The 14,923-nt window shown below is 38.4% G+C and overlaps 1 protein-coding gene across 2 annotated transcripts in view; it reads left to right on the top strand.

Moving 5' to 3' along the window:
* Positions 1 to 14,835, top strand: part of si:ch211-278a6.1 (SRC kinase signaling inhibitor 1) — a 107,282-nt gene extending 92,447 nt beyond the window's left edge. The window contains exons 21-23 of one of the 2 annotated variants that reach the window (XM_037978784.1): positions 217 to 1,080; positions 3,060 to 3,194; positions 7,901 to 14,835. In XM_037978784.1, coding sequence (XP_037834712.1) covers positions 217 to 1,080; positions 3,060 to 3,194; positions 7,901 to 7,903 — 1,002 coding nt within the window. In that variant the 3' untranslated portion in view covers positions 7,904 to 14,835. The remainder of the gene's footprint in view (positions 1 to 216; positions 1,081 to 3,059; positions 3,195 to 7,900) is intronic. The other variant, XM_017433524.3, reaches the window with a different exon arrangement.
* The last annotated feature ends 88 nt before the right edge of the window (positions 14,836 to 14,923 follow it).

The following is a 14,923-nucleotide window of genomic DNA, read 5'->3' as shown; positions in this document are numbered from 1 at the left end:
TCCACCACACAGAAACCCCTCACTACTGCTCAGCCTTTGGCCACTTTCCTTTCTTACACTCCTCGTCCTGAAGTTTCAAAAAAACATAATCCACTTTTGATCTCTTTGACATTCACATGCATGCATGATGTGTTTAAGGAATTAAAAAATAAATCAAACTAAAAGTATAGTTCAGTATGTTTATATTTATACCTTAAGTGCTGTGTTTATTCATAGGGAGGAAAATTGTCTGCTGTCCCCCACATCGTGCTGACAGAGTGTTTGCCGGCTTCTCTCACTCCTTCAGAAAATCCTGTGAGAGATTTAGCAAATTATCTTGTAGAAGAGAATCCAACACGAGATGTGACTGGTCATCACATGATCTACAGGACTACATTTTTAAGGGAGAGGCTTTCAGAAGGACTTGGAAGTGCTCATCAACAGGAGCAGCACCTTTTGGATGGAGGATTCAAACAAGAAATAGCCCTGCTTTTGACAGAACTGGAGATGAGGGTGGTGTCTCCTCATGAGGCCCAGGAGCTTCGGAGTACAGGCAAAGTTCTGCAGACTCTAACCATCTCACCACAGACTAAACAATTCTCTGAATCTGAGCTGAGTGAACGACCTGTGCTCATGCTCTTTAAAAAGGAAAATACTCCCAGAGATGCTTACAAACTGCTGTTCTCCCTGCTGGAGTTGTCTAAACCGGTTCCCAAACCCAGAATGAAATCCTCTCACCAACCCAGCCAGCAGAGCTCTCTTTTAGAGGCTCTGAGGAGAGGGATCGAGACAGGGGATGGCACGGTGACGTTTCTGCACACTAATGAAATTAAAATGCACCAGAGCATTTTGGACAGCAGCTCCGTGGACAGCCTCACTAGTCGGGGAGGAACGACACAAGACGTTCGACTCAGTACTTACAAAAGGCTGGACAGTTTAGAGGAAACCATTCGGGAGCTGGAGAACACCTTGATAGAGATCGGTGGTCATCCAACAGTAGACAATCTCTACACTGAAACAACCATAACTCCACAGAGGACCAGCAGTCTGACCTCAGAGACCAAGAAGCCACCAGTCCCACCAAAACCATCATCAATCCAGGTTTATTGCTTACTGCTCCTGCGTGAATTTTCCACTTCATTTCCCTTCTTTGCTTCTTCTCTGCGGGTGTCTACTGGAACTTCACTCTTCAAGCTTCTGGTGTCTGTTCTATGATCAAATTGAAAATATATTGAGGACAGACAACAGACTTTCTTTTCCAGTCTGTGCTAAGAAGTGGAGCTGCTGTCCTGCTGATCCCAGAGTGGTTAATTGTTTCTTTATGAATCAGATATAACCCTTCTTTTTGCAAAGTTAGCTCATTTTACCTCTTATCAAATAAAGGTAAAGATAATGCAAACACTTCTATTTTCTTCATCTTTTCTTCTCTTTACTTGTCATTTCTAGAGAAATAGTTTTGCTTATCTTCTCTGCTTTGCTTTGAAATCAACTTTCTCTCAGGCAAAACAATTAATAATAGCAATTGTTTTATGTTTAAAAGCCTAAAGGGCTTATATTACATATACTAAATTTTACATTAAATGGTTGTAGTCATTGTAAATGTGTTATACTTTAGCAAACTTTCTGCAACTGTGTGTTCAGAGAACAATGAAATATATTATTGTTGCTACTAGTTTTCCTAGTGTTGCTACTTTCCCTTCCGTCATCACCGCCATCTAAACCAGGTGTGGGCATCAAGGACGTTGAAGAGTCCATTGGATTGACCAAATATATGATTAGCATGCAGAACATAATTGCAGGGGGCTTGAAATTGAACAGCCTGTGATTTATTGCAGTCCAAGCAGTCCTTTCAGATGTTGACATTGCGCTCACTGATAATGCGATGATGATAAGTTTTTGATGGCAATTTCAGAAGGCAGCCCTAGTTGCTACTTTCAGGTAAAATTACGACAAACAAGAAAATTTTAAGCAAAAATCCAATCAAACTACAAGTAAGGAGTAAATTATGTGAATCTGAATCTGCAAAAAGAGCTCTCGGTTTTTTTTCTGACCATGAGACGAACTACTTATCAGATATTGTGATTAGCCTGCTTTCATTTTACCTCCAACTGACTGAGAGACAACAAGAGATTAGTAATTAGCAGAATGTTTAAAGCGTTCCTCCATCGGCTGTCTCCTCTCTGAGGTGTCTTGACAGCTTACACAGTATTGACTCTTTACTCTGAATGTTTCCTCCCACTCAGGACTGGGCTGTAATACTTGACAGTCACTGTCATGGTGAGTTTCAGCCCCTCTGATGTGGAGCCGTGGAGCAATCCTGCGGGAAATGGCTGAGGATTACAAAGTCTTCACACATTATTTCATCACTCCAACTTCAATCACGTTGATCATTTCAACACAGCCCTCCTTCCTACTCGTGTCCAGCATTTGCTGCTAACTAAATTCGCAAGAAATCTGTTTTCTAGCTCAAATGCAGTTCACTTTACTAATAAACATGTTTGACATGAGGATTTATCTATCAGACAGGATATTTGGTGTATATTTTTGTCTTTTACTTCACATTTGGAAATAGTTAAAATGATGGTCACCAGCTTTTCCGTCTTAAATCACTAGATTGGGGAAAATGTAGGTTTTTGGCAATTCTTTCATCAGCATTCCTTTCATCTACTGCCTTTGTGTGCAGAAGAGACACAGCTGGATGGAAATTTGACTGAATCCGTGTTTGTTTTTGTGTATTAGAGACAGTCGATATAGTAGCTCAGCGGGAAAGATCATTAAGCACAATGCCTCCTGGATCCTGCTGTGAGGGTAGACTATGCAATGTCAATTCTGATGCTGCATTTCTCTGTCCTGCTCTTTTCTGTTGATAGGTGTGAGAATTCTGTGAAGTGGAGAGTTTGGTTTTTATACTAGCTGTTCGCTCAGATCTTAAGAATCATATTGGTCTCAGAAGACAGACTTATTTGCTGTAGTCAAACTGTCTCAGGTGGAAACTGGCAACACTGTAAAGGACTGCAACCACATTCTGCATATTTAGCCAATGTTTTCTTTTGCTTTTCTCTCTTTTATTTCCCTCTCAGGGTGGGAATAATCCTAGCATTGGTAAGATTCACTCCTCGGCTGCTTCAAAGCTGAAACACCTGCAGCAGAACAGCTCAGAGAAGACCAAAAGTGGAAAGAAAGAGGACGTACTGAAGACCCAGAGCCAGCAACAGGTATTATTAAACTGCTCACCTTTACTGGGGGATTGTTTGATATGACAGTGTTTGTGCAAGATCTGTTTTCTCAACAGTGTCATAAAGTAAAATGCTAAAAGTACCGTAGTATCTCAGTGGGCTGTGACTGCTGGTGACTAGTTGGTGAACAGCATTCATGGAGGAGTGTCCAGAATATCTAGCGACAGTTTGCTGGTCAAATACTAATATGGTTGCAAATACTCAGAATTAATTGAGACTGCAATGAACAATTTATATATTTTCTTGCAATATTGAGTCACCAGCAGTTGTCTCTTTAAGATACTACCTTAAACGCTAAGATTATAAAAGTAAATTTAACTAAGTTTAAAATTGTAACTACTGGCACTATAGTATAATACTGTAAATCATATATATTTCCTTTTTTTCTTCCAAAGCAAATTTACCAACACTGTTCTTCAGACAGAATTGAAACTTTGTTACGCCATCGCTACACAATTTAAGCAAGCTTTCAAAAGCTAAAGTATCTATTTATGAAACCCATTCTGTCTTTTATACACCACTCCAGCATAAATAGGACTTTTGTCTTTACTTTCTATTACCATTTCATCTTTTCAGCTGAAGTGTGGCTCCTCTCCTCAGTTAAAGTGTAGGCTATATGTGACAAGTTTAAGCTGACTTTTTTCTTCTGTTGTACAAAATTGGTAGCAAGCAATTGTTAAATTTAAAGCTAGTTTGTGATGAGAACCATAGCTGTTTCCTAGCATAGTCCAATTATTTCAACAGTCATTCTGTATTTTTTTTCACCAGCAGGAATCAAACAGGTTAAACTGATGAAGGATTAGTGATGCATTTAACAGATCAGTCTGTTTATGTCTCTAATTAAAGGATCCAAACTTATCAAAAATGTATCAAACTTGTTCACTTAATTTAATCATAAAAAGTCTGTTTCTTTTATTAACTTTGTAAAGTTTGGAAGAATGTCAGGTGTTAAAAATTTTTATTTCCATGCATATGCACATTTGGCTTATAGCTGACTCTACATAATTTTAATATGTTTGAATTTGTTATTATTAAAAAAGTGCTTTAAGGTAAGGTAAAGGCTGGACATAAAGATGCCAGATGGTCTCCAGGGGCAAGTAAATTAAACTGTTGAAGCATGTCGGTCGAGCAAAGCCAGAAGAAGATTCTTGCTGTATGCCTGTGCACAGCAAGTAGGGGGAAAAAAGGCTTAATGTCAATGTAATTTGAAAAATAACGAAAGCAGTGAAGTGCACCTAAACCTGCATAACCCAGAAAGCTTTCTGACTCAAAGTCAATTTTGTAGATTGCAGAGAAATGAACGTGTTAGGCTGTGAAAGATTTGAGAGATGGGGAAGTAATGATGCTTTGGTTTCCTCAGACTTGGAGAAGATTGGGAAGAACCTCTGCAGTGCTGTGTAATAACCTCCACTTGAGTCACTGGCAATCACTGCTCGATTTAATATGAAAGGGCATTTCTCTTCCCACTATTAAATCTCTCACATTTTCTCTGCCTAATGTCTCTTTTCCCCCTTTTTCCTCTTTCTGTACTCTGCAATTTATGCATGCTGCCCCCCCTTTTTTTCCTTCTTATTCAACCTTTGTCGGTCTCGTTCATTCCCTGAGATTTGGAGGCTGAGTAGATGTCTACACTTGTCTAATGAAAAGAAAATTAATCCTATTATTTCATAGTGACGCAGGCAAGCACAGTCTCTTTGTGCACAAACTGTTCCAAACAACCATTGTGAAAAACTCTTTATGTGTGAAATCATTGTCCTTAGAGGGACATCAGACCCTAAAAGCTAATTGTTAGAGGTGGAAGTCGGTGCCAAGCAGTTTATGGGGGGCAGCATAATGATTAATAGAAAGAGACAAAGAATAATATAAACCAGGAGAATAAGCAGTCAGCTGTGGCATACTTTTTTTAATAACAACATATTGTTCAGTTTTAGAGTATGAATGTTTTAAAAGGTCGACTATGCGTAGGTGTTCATGCAAAGTAAGCAGAGTTTTAGGAAAACAGCCGTCTCAATATATTAAACCGTCAGTTTTATCAGTCTTCAGTTTAATACCCTGTTCAAACCTGAATAATTTGTTTTTCTACTCACTGTTGCCTTTGAAGCTGTCTGATATCTGAATTGTCAACCATGAAAACCTAGTGCGTACAGATTGAGGAGCAAAAACCTGTCGGTTAAATCATTTTCAATAGCTGAGCACCAACTAGGCAGGAGAAACCTGGTTATCTTTTGAAACAAAACATGCAAATTATAGATAAAAACATGCAGCTTGATTAGAAATAGTGTGCTATTAGTTCTGGTAGTGGTACTCGGTAAAATGCAAGCAAAATTTAAAAAAAAAAAAAAAAAAAACTGCACAAAAACCCCAGTGGCTATCAGTGGGATTTTGGGAAAACAGAAGAGAAAACCCAGCCCTCTTTGGAGCTCTATAACTCAGGCCCACTTTAAGGTAGAAACACCATTCCAAGTTTAAATGAGGCACAGAAAGTTGAACTTTACATTTCTGCACTGGGACGTTGATATATTTTGTGGTTTTTATACAATTAAAGTTTAAGTTTTATGATTTTTACAGATTTTTTCATGGAAAGTTAAACTGACAGTTGATGTCACAGTCTAACTTTCGAAATATATAAAAATCTCTAAACCTTTGCAAACAAACTCTTATTATTCCCACACCTTTTATGGTGCATATACAAATTATGCATCAAATCATAGGCATTTTTGTCACCTTTCACCCCGTGTGACTCTCACTGCTATAGAATTTCTATTTTTCTGTCAAATCACCCCTGATTATAGGAAATGTACACCTAAGCTTTTACAGACTTTAGTTATATTTCAGCTCAAAATCTAATCTTCAAAACTAGAAATGAATGGTCTTTTTTACTTCTCATATTTCCTACATAAAATACTATAGAAACATAACATTTTACGTGGATGACCCCCAGAGTTTCCTGCCACTCAGAATTCAAGAATTTATAAGAATAGAAGAGTCTAGGTTATCATTTCGCACAGATTGTGAATAAAACAGCTACTTCTTGGTTTTAAGTGCCAGCTTCAAATAACTCAAGTTGGAAAGAGCTAAAAATAGGATGACTGACTGAACATTGGGGCAGTAAATTAACCATAAAGGTTATGATTTAGGAATCAGATTAGCCAATCAGATTTTAGCTGCTGTAATTTCTTGTTGCATTAAAAATGTTCCTTTAGAGACATGTTGCAAATGTAGACGTGTCAAAATTAAGGGTTTTTCTGATGGAACGTCGTGGAGCTGAACTCAGGCTCTCTGCTCACTTAAGCATCATCCAGTGGTGTTAAAGCACTCCAGGCATGAGGATCCTTCAAATCAATGCGCTGGATTGAGACAGTTGAAAATCACAATTTCTCCTCGTTTGCTTTGCCACAGATCAAGAAGAGCATGACAGTGGAATCACTTTCACGCCTGAAAACTTTCTGTTTTTCCATTTGGCCTCTTATCATTTCTGCCAGTAAAACAGGCAAGTGGTAGGTGATGGGCATGAGGTGGGAACGGTGACGTCTGGTGAGAAGCAGGGAGGCTGCTCTTCCACATTCGCTGACCAGAATAACAGTTTCAGCCAGGTTTAATTGTGGTTTCTCAAGCAGAAGTAGCAGCTCTGCTCCATGGGAACAATTTGTGTCACAGATTCTGAAACTGCAACCAAGTAAATGCAGACCTCTTTGTAGTGCAGGCTACATTAACACACCTGCTCTCCTTTGGTGCAGAACTTGTCACTGTATTTTGCAAAACAAACAACTTTTAAATAATGAAGAGCTGTAGGAAGAACTCTGTTCCCCTCTTAGAGAAGAAGGAAACATATTTTATTTTCTGATCAGTGGCAGTCTAGGGGGTGGCACAAAGTGTAAACTGCAACTGTAAAAAAAAGATAGATAGATAGATAGATAGATAGATAGATAGATAGATAGATAGATAGATAGATAGATAGATAGATAGATAGATAGATAGATAGATAGATAGATAGATAGATAGATAGATAGATAGATAGATAGATAGATAGATAGATAGATAGATAGATAGATAGAAAACGTGAATGTATAAAATTAAGTCTAAAACAGTGTTTCTTGTGACAATAAACTCTGCCCCCTGCTGCAATCTTTGCCCCCCTTAGAAAAACATCTCTTTATCCATCATTGTTTCTAAAAAAAAACACAGTTTTAGTCTCATCCTGTTAGCACTGTGGTGTACTTTGTTCTGTCAGTTCTCTGCACATGCAGCATGCAAACAGTTTCTGTCACTTCAGCAAAGGAGAAACTAAATCATGTTGCAAATGTGTTCACTACAAGTTTCTCACTGTTGAAACGTTGTCATCTACTGACTGATTCCTGAATTACATGAAGGAAATAAAGGTGTGGTTTTGTGTGTTCATCTGAAAAATGTGCATTTTTCTTAATTGATAAAAATAACAGTTGTCACCAGTGTTTTATCAGTTGGATCGGTGGTTTGGTCATCATGTACAGATGGTAGCCTGTGTCACGGCTTTCATCACATGCTGATATCGACCTAAATAACAATCTCCTGTGTTTGTCTCCTGTTTTGTTTTTACTCCCCCACCTCCTCTTCTGATACTTGTGATGCAACCTCACCCATCCCGTCTCCCTGTGTGAACCCATGGTGTCCTTCACCTCCCGGCCTGCTCAAACACCCTGCTGCAGTGAACGACCCGTCTGTGTCCAGCCTCTTCAGCTTCCTCCTCCACCCGTTCACCCGACTACAGAGATGCACAATTATCAGCCCACTTTAACCACCTCCTTTCACATCTCCAGTCTTAAATCCAAAATATGCTCTGAAACCCACTTTGTGCATTAGTAGCTGAGTGTGTATGTGTGTGTGCAAGCATGCTTGTGCAGGCATGTTTTTGAGTGTAATGATGGAGGAAGGTGCTGCAGGGAGCACTGCCCAGCTACAACCAATTTTTAAGACTTTAATTTTTCACAATTTCCCACTTTGACCCCTGAAAACCTCATCTCTTTACACTCCCCCTCCACCCCCTCCCATCTTCTGTGTCCCTGCTCTACTTGAAGGCCTTAGGGACCAATAGCGCTGGAAGCATTGAACCGTACCTCTCTGGTTTCAAAGCGGGCATTTTTTCAGGCCGAGTGACCTCTTCTGTAGCAGCGTTTGCCCCTGGCCTGAGGAAGTGCCCCTACGAGGGGGCAGCGCCCTCCCTGACAGTTTCCTCAAGCCAAGCCAAGACCCTCCTGGCGAGCCTGTCGGCCTCTGGCCTGACCGCAGAAGCCCTGCTCCTGTCCTCTGCCCTCCGTCAACACCGCCTTCTACGTGAGCAGCGAGCCTCGTCTCTTCCCAGCAGCCAGTCCTCCACCCCCTCGTCCTCCTCTTCTCCCACCACTCCTACTTCATCCCTGTCTCCCTCCTCTCCCACTCCTCTGGGATCCTTTACCTTCTCCTCTGGTGTTGCCAAGCCCAGCAGACGAAGCCTCGATGGCCCCCAACAACTCAACAACTGCAAGGATGGTGACAACTTTTTGTAACTGGAGAGGGACATGAAGAATGCCAAGAAGCATCATCAGCCATGTATTGATTTTATTTTTGACTCATATGCTCGTTCAGAACTGTTTCTTCTTTTTTTCTAAACAGTTGGATTCACTCAAGTCTCGTCAGTCCTCAAGATTTCCCTCGAAAATGAACTCTCGATATTTGTCTTGGACAAGTTTTCTACTCCAATCTGGTTCCACAGTTCCTCTGCAGTTCTCCCACGCAGTCATACTGCCAGTTCCCCCGACAGAGAGCACACAAACAGGCCTCCGTCAGCCAGCTGCCTGCTGAAAGCTGGTGAGGTTGGATGTATTCTCGCATACCCTTGTTCAGTGGGCTGTTAGTGGTATAGTGAACATATCTAGACTGTGATTATAGAAAATAGAGTCGCAATAATCACCAAGTGAGTTCAATAGTTATATATGTTTAGGATAATGTTGCTCTTACTTACCTGGCAGAATCAGTCTGCTTTTAGGAAACAAACTAAAAAAAGAAGGTGATGATTGTGGTTTGGGCTGTTTTGTGTAAAATTACATCTGTTGCTTTTCTTTCCTGCATTAGCTGAGTTTTAAACCTTGGATTGGTGCTATATTTTCCCGTCTGTTTGTACAAACTTGAGAGTTTACACGATCGTCACCTTTACGTATCTTACAGTGCTTTAATTTCATGTCGCATTTCAATGTTTGTATGCACCTCTGCAAATGTAATCCTTGCATCTATAAAAAGAGACAATTGTAGTTTTTTTTAAAAATTGGCAAAAAAAAGAAAAATTGCAGTATATGTGTTAAAGCACAGTATAATGAGCTGTTTACAGTATAACTAGGAGGCATGGTGAAACGAACAGAAGGGAAAAATTCAAACTTGCATACAAATGTTCTGTATGTGTACTAATGACTTCATTATGACAATCAGGATGTTTCGACAGTAGCATCTTACAGGTTGCTCTGACATTTTAGCACCTGACATCAAAACCATCCCAAAGAATCAAGCACACACAAATACACAAACACAGTTGTCACACATGCACTTCTAAAGCCAAGTTGTACAGCAAAGACTTGACAAGTTTTTTGTTCCGTTTAATTTTCTAGCAAATCTTGTGACGTTTTATGTTGCATCTGATAATGAGCACTCGGGTGAAATTTGCCACACTAACCGGAACATTTTTTCCTTCAAGGATTGTGATCTACAGACTAATAGATGTTTTTTACTGAGACTCGTGCTTTTTATTTGACGCTCAAAGTCTGCTATGAAGCTCCCAGAGTTTTTTGTAGTTTGCACATTATCTTTTACTTTAATGAGCTGATGGCACTTAACTTTCAAAGATAAAGAATGTTAATCAGCACAAATTTACACGTCAGATAATGTTTGGCCCTTTGTAGGGACTCAAAGGAGTAAAAAAAAAAAAAAAAATAGAAAGCACACAAAATCCGTCTTTAACTCACCTTACCATTCTAAAACTATACACACCCTCTAACTGAAAAAAAAAATACAGTGACAAATAAAATGGGGGAAAGCAAGAAATTTTAACTATTTTTTAAATAATTATTTTGAATTTGGTGCCAGCATGTTTTTAAATATTTGTTCTGGGTTAGTAAAACTAAGATTGAAAAGTTTGTCCAGATTCTTAGTAATCTATGGCAAATCCTAGGAGTTTGAAAAACAAGGCAACTGGACTTTGGTTTTGTAGTTGAGGACAATTTGCTTCACATCTGAGGAGCTTTTAAGCTCCAAGCTTTTAAAATGAAGCTAGGTGCTTCGTTAATACCAAAGACTGTTCATGTTGTAGACCTTGGAACGCAACCTGGAAGTTGAAGTCTGAATGGAACTAGCTTTCCTGTCGGCTGGTTCCAGTACAAATTGTAATTCCAGCTCCCTCCAAATGATTGGAACATTGATCTTATTAAAAAACAAAAAAACACCTGTGTGTTCAGGTGTTGATGCTTGCTGATTCACACAGGTCTTAACTTGCTGCTGTGCCACATTTCTACTACATTTAGCTGTAATTAGCTGTTTCATGCCTAAAAGAAAGGGCACGTAACACCATGACTGTGTGCAGAGTCGTGGATGCAAGTTAAAGCTTCACATCACTAGTACGCTAATTCTGGTTCCAAAACTACAACACGACAGCTTCTGTAAAATGTTGCCCTGCTGGCTTCAATTCCCAAAAACGAGAGAAGGCTGGGGACAGCTGGTCTAGTATTATGTCTATTGTAACCAACTTGAAGTCATTCGCAAAATGCTTCCCCTCCATTTCCTCCTGTGGGTTGTTAGGGTCTTTGTAAGCCTGGTGTGTAAGAGAGATGTTTTGGTCACATGCATGAAGGTAGGAATTAGGCTCAGTCCACACTCACATTTTGTCTTGTCCACACAGAAACAGCATTTTAGGAGCCCACTAAATGGCATTTTTTTTCAAAACCAGGTTCCAGAGCAAGAAAATCTTTAAATGCCACTGTTGTGGACGGCCCAAACACAGCCTTCTGAAAAGGACTTTGTCGTAGTCCCACCTCCTGTCTAACCAACGACCCCTGTAATGACTAATTCAAGTGAATTATTCTTAATACTCCATTGGAGGATTTGGAAAGGTGAAACCTCAGACAACCTCCTCTGTTTTAAACTTTGGTCATAAAAGGCTTCCTTCATCCCCCTCTCAAACCATCTGTATTTTCCATCTAAATTATGACCATTGCTGTCCTCAAATGAGTGTCCTTTAGCTGTTCGTCTATCACAAAGATGAGTCTTTTAAAAGCTTGGAACTCCACACTTTTCTTTTGAATTGAAAAAGCTCTTCAGATTAGAAATGAAACGTCTTCAACTACAGAAAAAAAATCCGGTAGACTGTTTCAACACTCCTAATAATATAAATAAGAATATTAAAGATATTAAAAAGAATACCCTGTGATATTTCACTACAAACAGATCCTACGTCATTCGTCAATGTGGAACATGTATGAATTGGAAAACAAGAAAATTTATAAAATAAGTAAACAATATAGTTACACGTTTTTTAGATGAAAACATGTCACCATCCAAGCAATTTTGTCTGTAAGATACTATAATATACAACATATCAAGAGAGAAAAAAAAACATTTCACAATTATTTTCCTCAATTCATAAATACTTATTTGGTAAATAGTGTTGCTCAAAGAACACCAGTTGTTTTAGGATACATTCCTGGCATCAAATTCAAAATGAACTTTTTTTAAGTGTCTTTTACAACATTGTCTTTCTACTATTTTTAATTAAATTAAGGGTTTAAATTATTAAATAACTGCCCCAACATTTTGGGAACCAGGGTTTCACTTTTTTTGAATCTGGTTAACTGTGACGAGCACAAAGCTGCAAAAATGTTTAGAAATTACACTTTACACATGCATTTTGAAATATAAGAACATTTATTGTTGTGCTGCTGTTGCTGCTTCCTAGAATGACTCTGTGAAATTGCTTATTTTTTGGCATCAAGATTAAAACTCGTGCAAAGGGGGGCCCGTGAGGGATTAGCTTGAGGATATGAGTTTGAAGGCTGCTGCTTTAATAAGGCCAGCTTTGACTCCATCAAGAGTGGTTGTAATATTAGAGGAAGGGTCTGACAGTCAAAGAGACACAATCGGCTGTTCTTTCCCTGTCATTTACTGCATGGTGCTTTTCTTTTCTGTAAGGTGTCTTGAAATAAAAGTTGCTTATTTGAGGTCGTTATAGGACCATTTTCAATGGGCTTCACATCCAAGCAACATGTGCAATATGTAATTAGTGCTCCTGCTGTTTTACCAATGTAGTGCTGTTTGCCTTTGTCATACTCCAGCCTGTTTGTCTTCAAGAACCTTTTAAGTTTCTTTTTTTTCCCAGTGCCTGTAAGACTTTCTTGCCAGAAATATCCCAGAACGATTTTGCTTTTAAGTAATATATCAGCAGCACTGACACAAGATTAGTTTTACCCAAAGAAAAAGCTGAGAAAACTGGATCGTTCTGATCATTTCCACAAAAAAGGGGGAGAACGTCATGAAAAGAAAAAAAAAAATCAACATCGATGATGTGCCATTTGTCTAAACGGACCTCAAGCTCTAAACTCACAGCACAGTGGATTAAAGGTGCTTTGTACATCTGCACAACGGTTTTAAGCGCCGGATTTGTTCTTGGCGGAGGTCAAATAAAATAAATGCACGTGCTGCTGTTTCACTCCCAGTTCAGTTTGCTGCATGTGCATCTGCTTAGCATCAAGGAGGAAGCTTGCAGTTTTGGTAGTTTCCCCCCACTGAGTAAAGCTGGAGATGAACTCCCCCCTAAACGCATGATGATCCCTCTGGACATTTATTTTTAGGATGAGTGTTAGTGGGCTGTGATTTCAACATGGCTGGTGGCTTCAGGCATGTTGAGCACACTCAGTGGACGTCTCTGGCAATCAGAAAAAACTCAAACTTGAAATTAAAACATAGGAGAAATATACATATATAAATATATCTAAGTGAGATGTCTGTGTATGATATCATTGTGGAGAAAATGTGATATAAATATATATTTAGGCCTAGAATAAAAGATAAACTGTAAAATGTCTTTACTTCTGATTTCTATATTAGTGACCATTTTGTACAGATTTTTTTTTTCTTTTTTAATTCATTAAGAGAGATATCACATTTCACACTGAGATTATTTATTCATATGCAGAACATTTTTATATTGTTTAAAATATCTGTATAGATACTTGCTAGGCTCTGTAATATACTTTAAAGTTATTTTGAAATTCTAGGATTTTCTTTCTGAACATTGAGTTGAATTTTATGTATTTATGACAACTGAAAAGTTTGTCCCTGACAATACTTGTCCAGCTCGTCTGCACCTTTGGCTCCTAATGTGAAGGTAAAGATGCTGGACCAGTGCCTGTTTGTAGAGACTTATTTTGCTACTATCATTTTAAGTGAGTTGGGGGGTTTTTCCGCCCTTTTCTGCCATTCTGTATTTGTGATTTAAGTGGTACTGGTGACACTGGAGATGGTCAGAAACACAGAAAATGTTGTTACTGTGAAATAAGCCCATGTGAGGCCTCGCTGCTTTGACGAAAGGCTTTAATTTTTATCATCGTGTCAGATTTGCATGTGAACAAAGATGCTAAAAGGTTTGGAGACAACAGGTAGATGCACATTTTGTTGCTTATTCTGCTCCAGTTTGTGGCTTTAAGTAGCAAGCTGAACTATAAAAGTGGTAAAGGTTGATTAATAAGGGAATTATGTGTTTAAACTTGAAATTTCATCTTTATTTTTTCCATGTTTTTTTTTAATTGACCTGCATTCTGTAGTATGTATATGAGATTTTTACATGAATGTGTGGATGTTCAAAAAACTTGGCATCAAAAGGTAAAAAAAAAAGAATAAAATTGACTTGTAAATAGACTGATTCATTCAGCAAATTGTTCTATCTAAAAAAAAGATGTTTTATTATTAAATATGAAAATGGGTACAAAGGTATATACAAAATCATTGCATGTATAGTCTCAAGCAAACGCACGGTGCAGTTTAGATAAAATGTTACTACATGTTTTACAGATGTTAGAAAGAACTAAAGGTGGAGAAGTGGGTCTATATGTTTGAGATTTACAAACACAGAGAATGGTCCGTTATTTTGGTTTCTGTGACACAGGCATGTTCAGTCTTACTGTGGAGTTATGTGATGATGATGATGATGATGATGATAGTGTTGAACGTCTAAGAATCTGACTGCTTGAACGCACCCCAACCAGAGACGTCAGCAGTGAAGGTGTACTCTTTCCACAGAGTGATTCTCCCATTTGTAGAGTAGTGTGATATAAGAACAAAAATAATACATAAAATAGATCAGTTATATAAAATATATCAATTTAAAAACCTACAGATACTGGAGATACTAATTTATCAGTGTGGATGCCATGGTATTCTGTGAGAAATGTGTGTTTTTCTTTTGTTTTGTTTTTTGTTTATTTTTTTTCCTGTGAGAAGACAGCAGGCACTTCAACCTGCCTTCTTTTGTACATAATTTGCTGTGATTGTGTGTCTAATAAAGTGCAGCTCTCTTGTACAATCTGATCTTGCTTATTTTTTCAGCTTTTGTGACTTTGTGTTTTTGAATTGTAAAAAAAAAAAACATGGTTTAAAAAATGAGTTTACTTATTTAAAAAGTCATTCTTTTACATTACTTAACTGACAAACTGTATTAC

This window comes from Kryptolebias marmoratus, linkage group LG12 (assembly GCF_001649575.2).
Source record: "Kryptolebias marmoratus isolate JLee-2015 linkage group LG12, ASM164957v2, whole genome shotgun sequence".
Lineage (NCBI taxonomy): Eukaryota > Metazoa > Chordata > Actinopteri > Cyprinodontiformes > Rivulidae > Kryptolebias > Kryptolebias marmoratus.
Note: the sequence above shows the minus strand (reverse complement) of the source record. Positions and strands in the feature narration are given on the sequence as shown.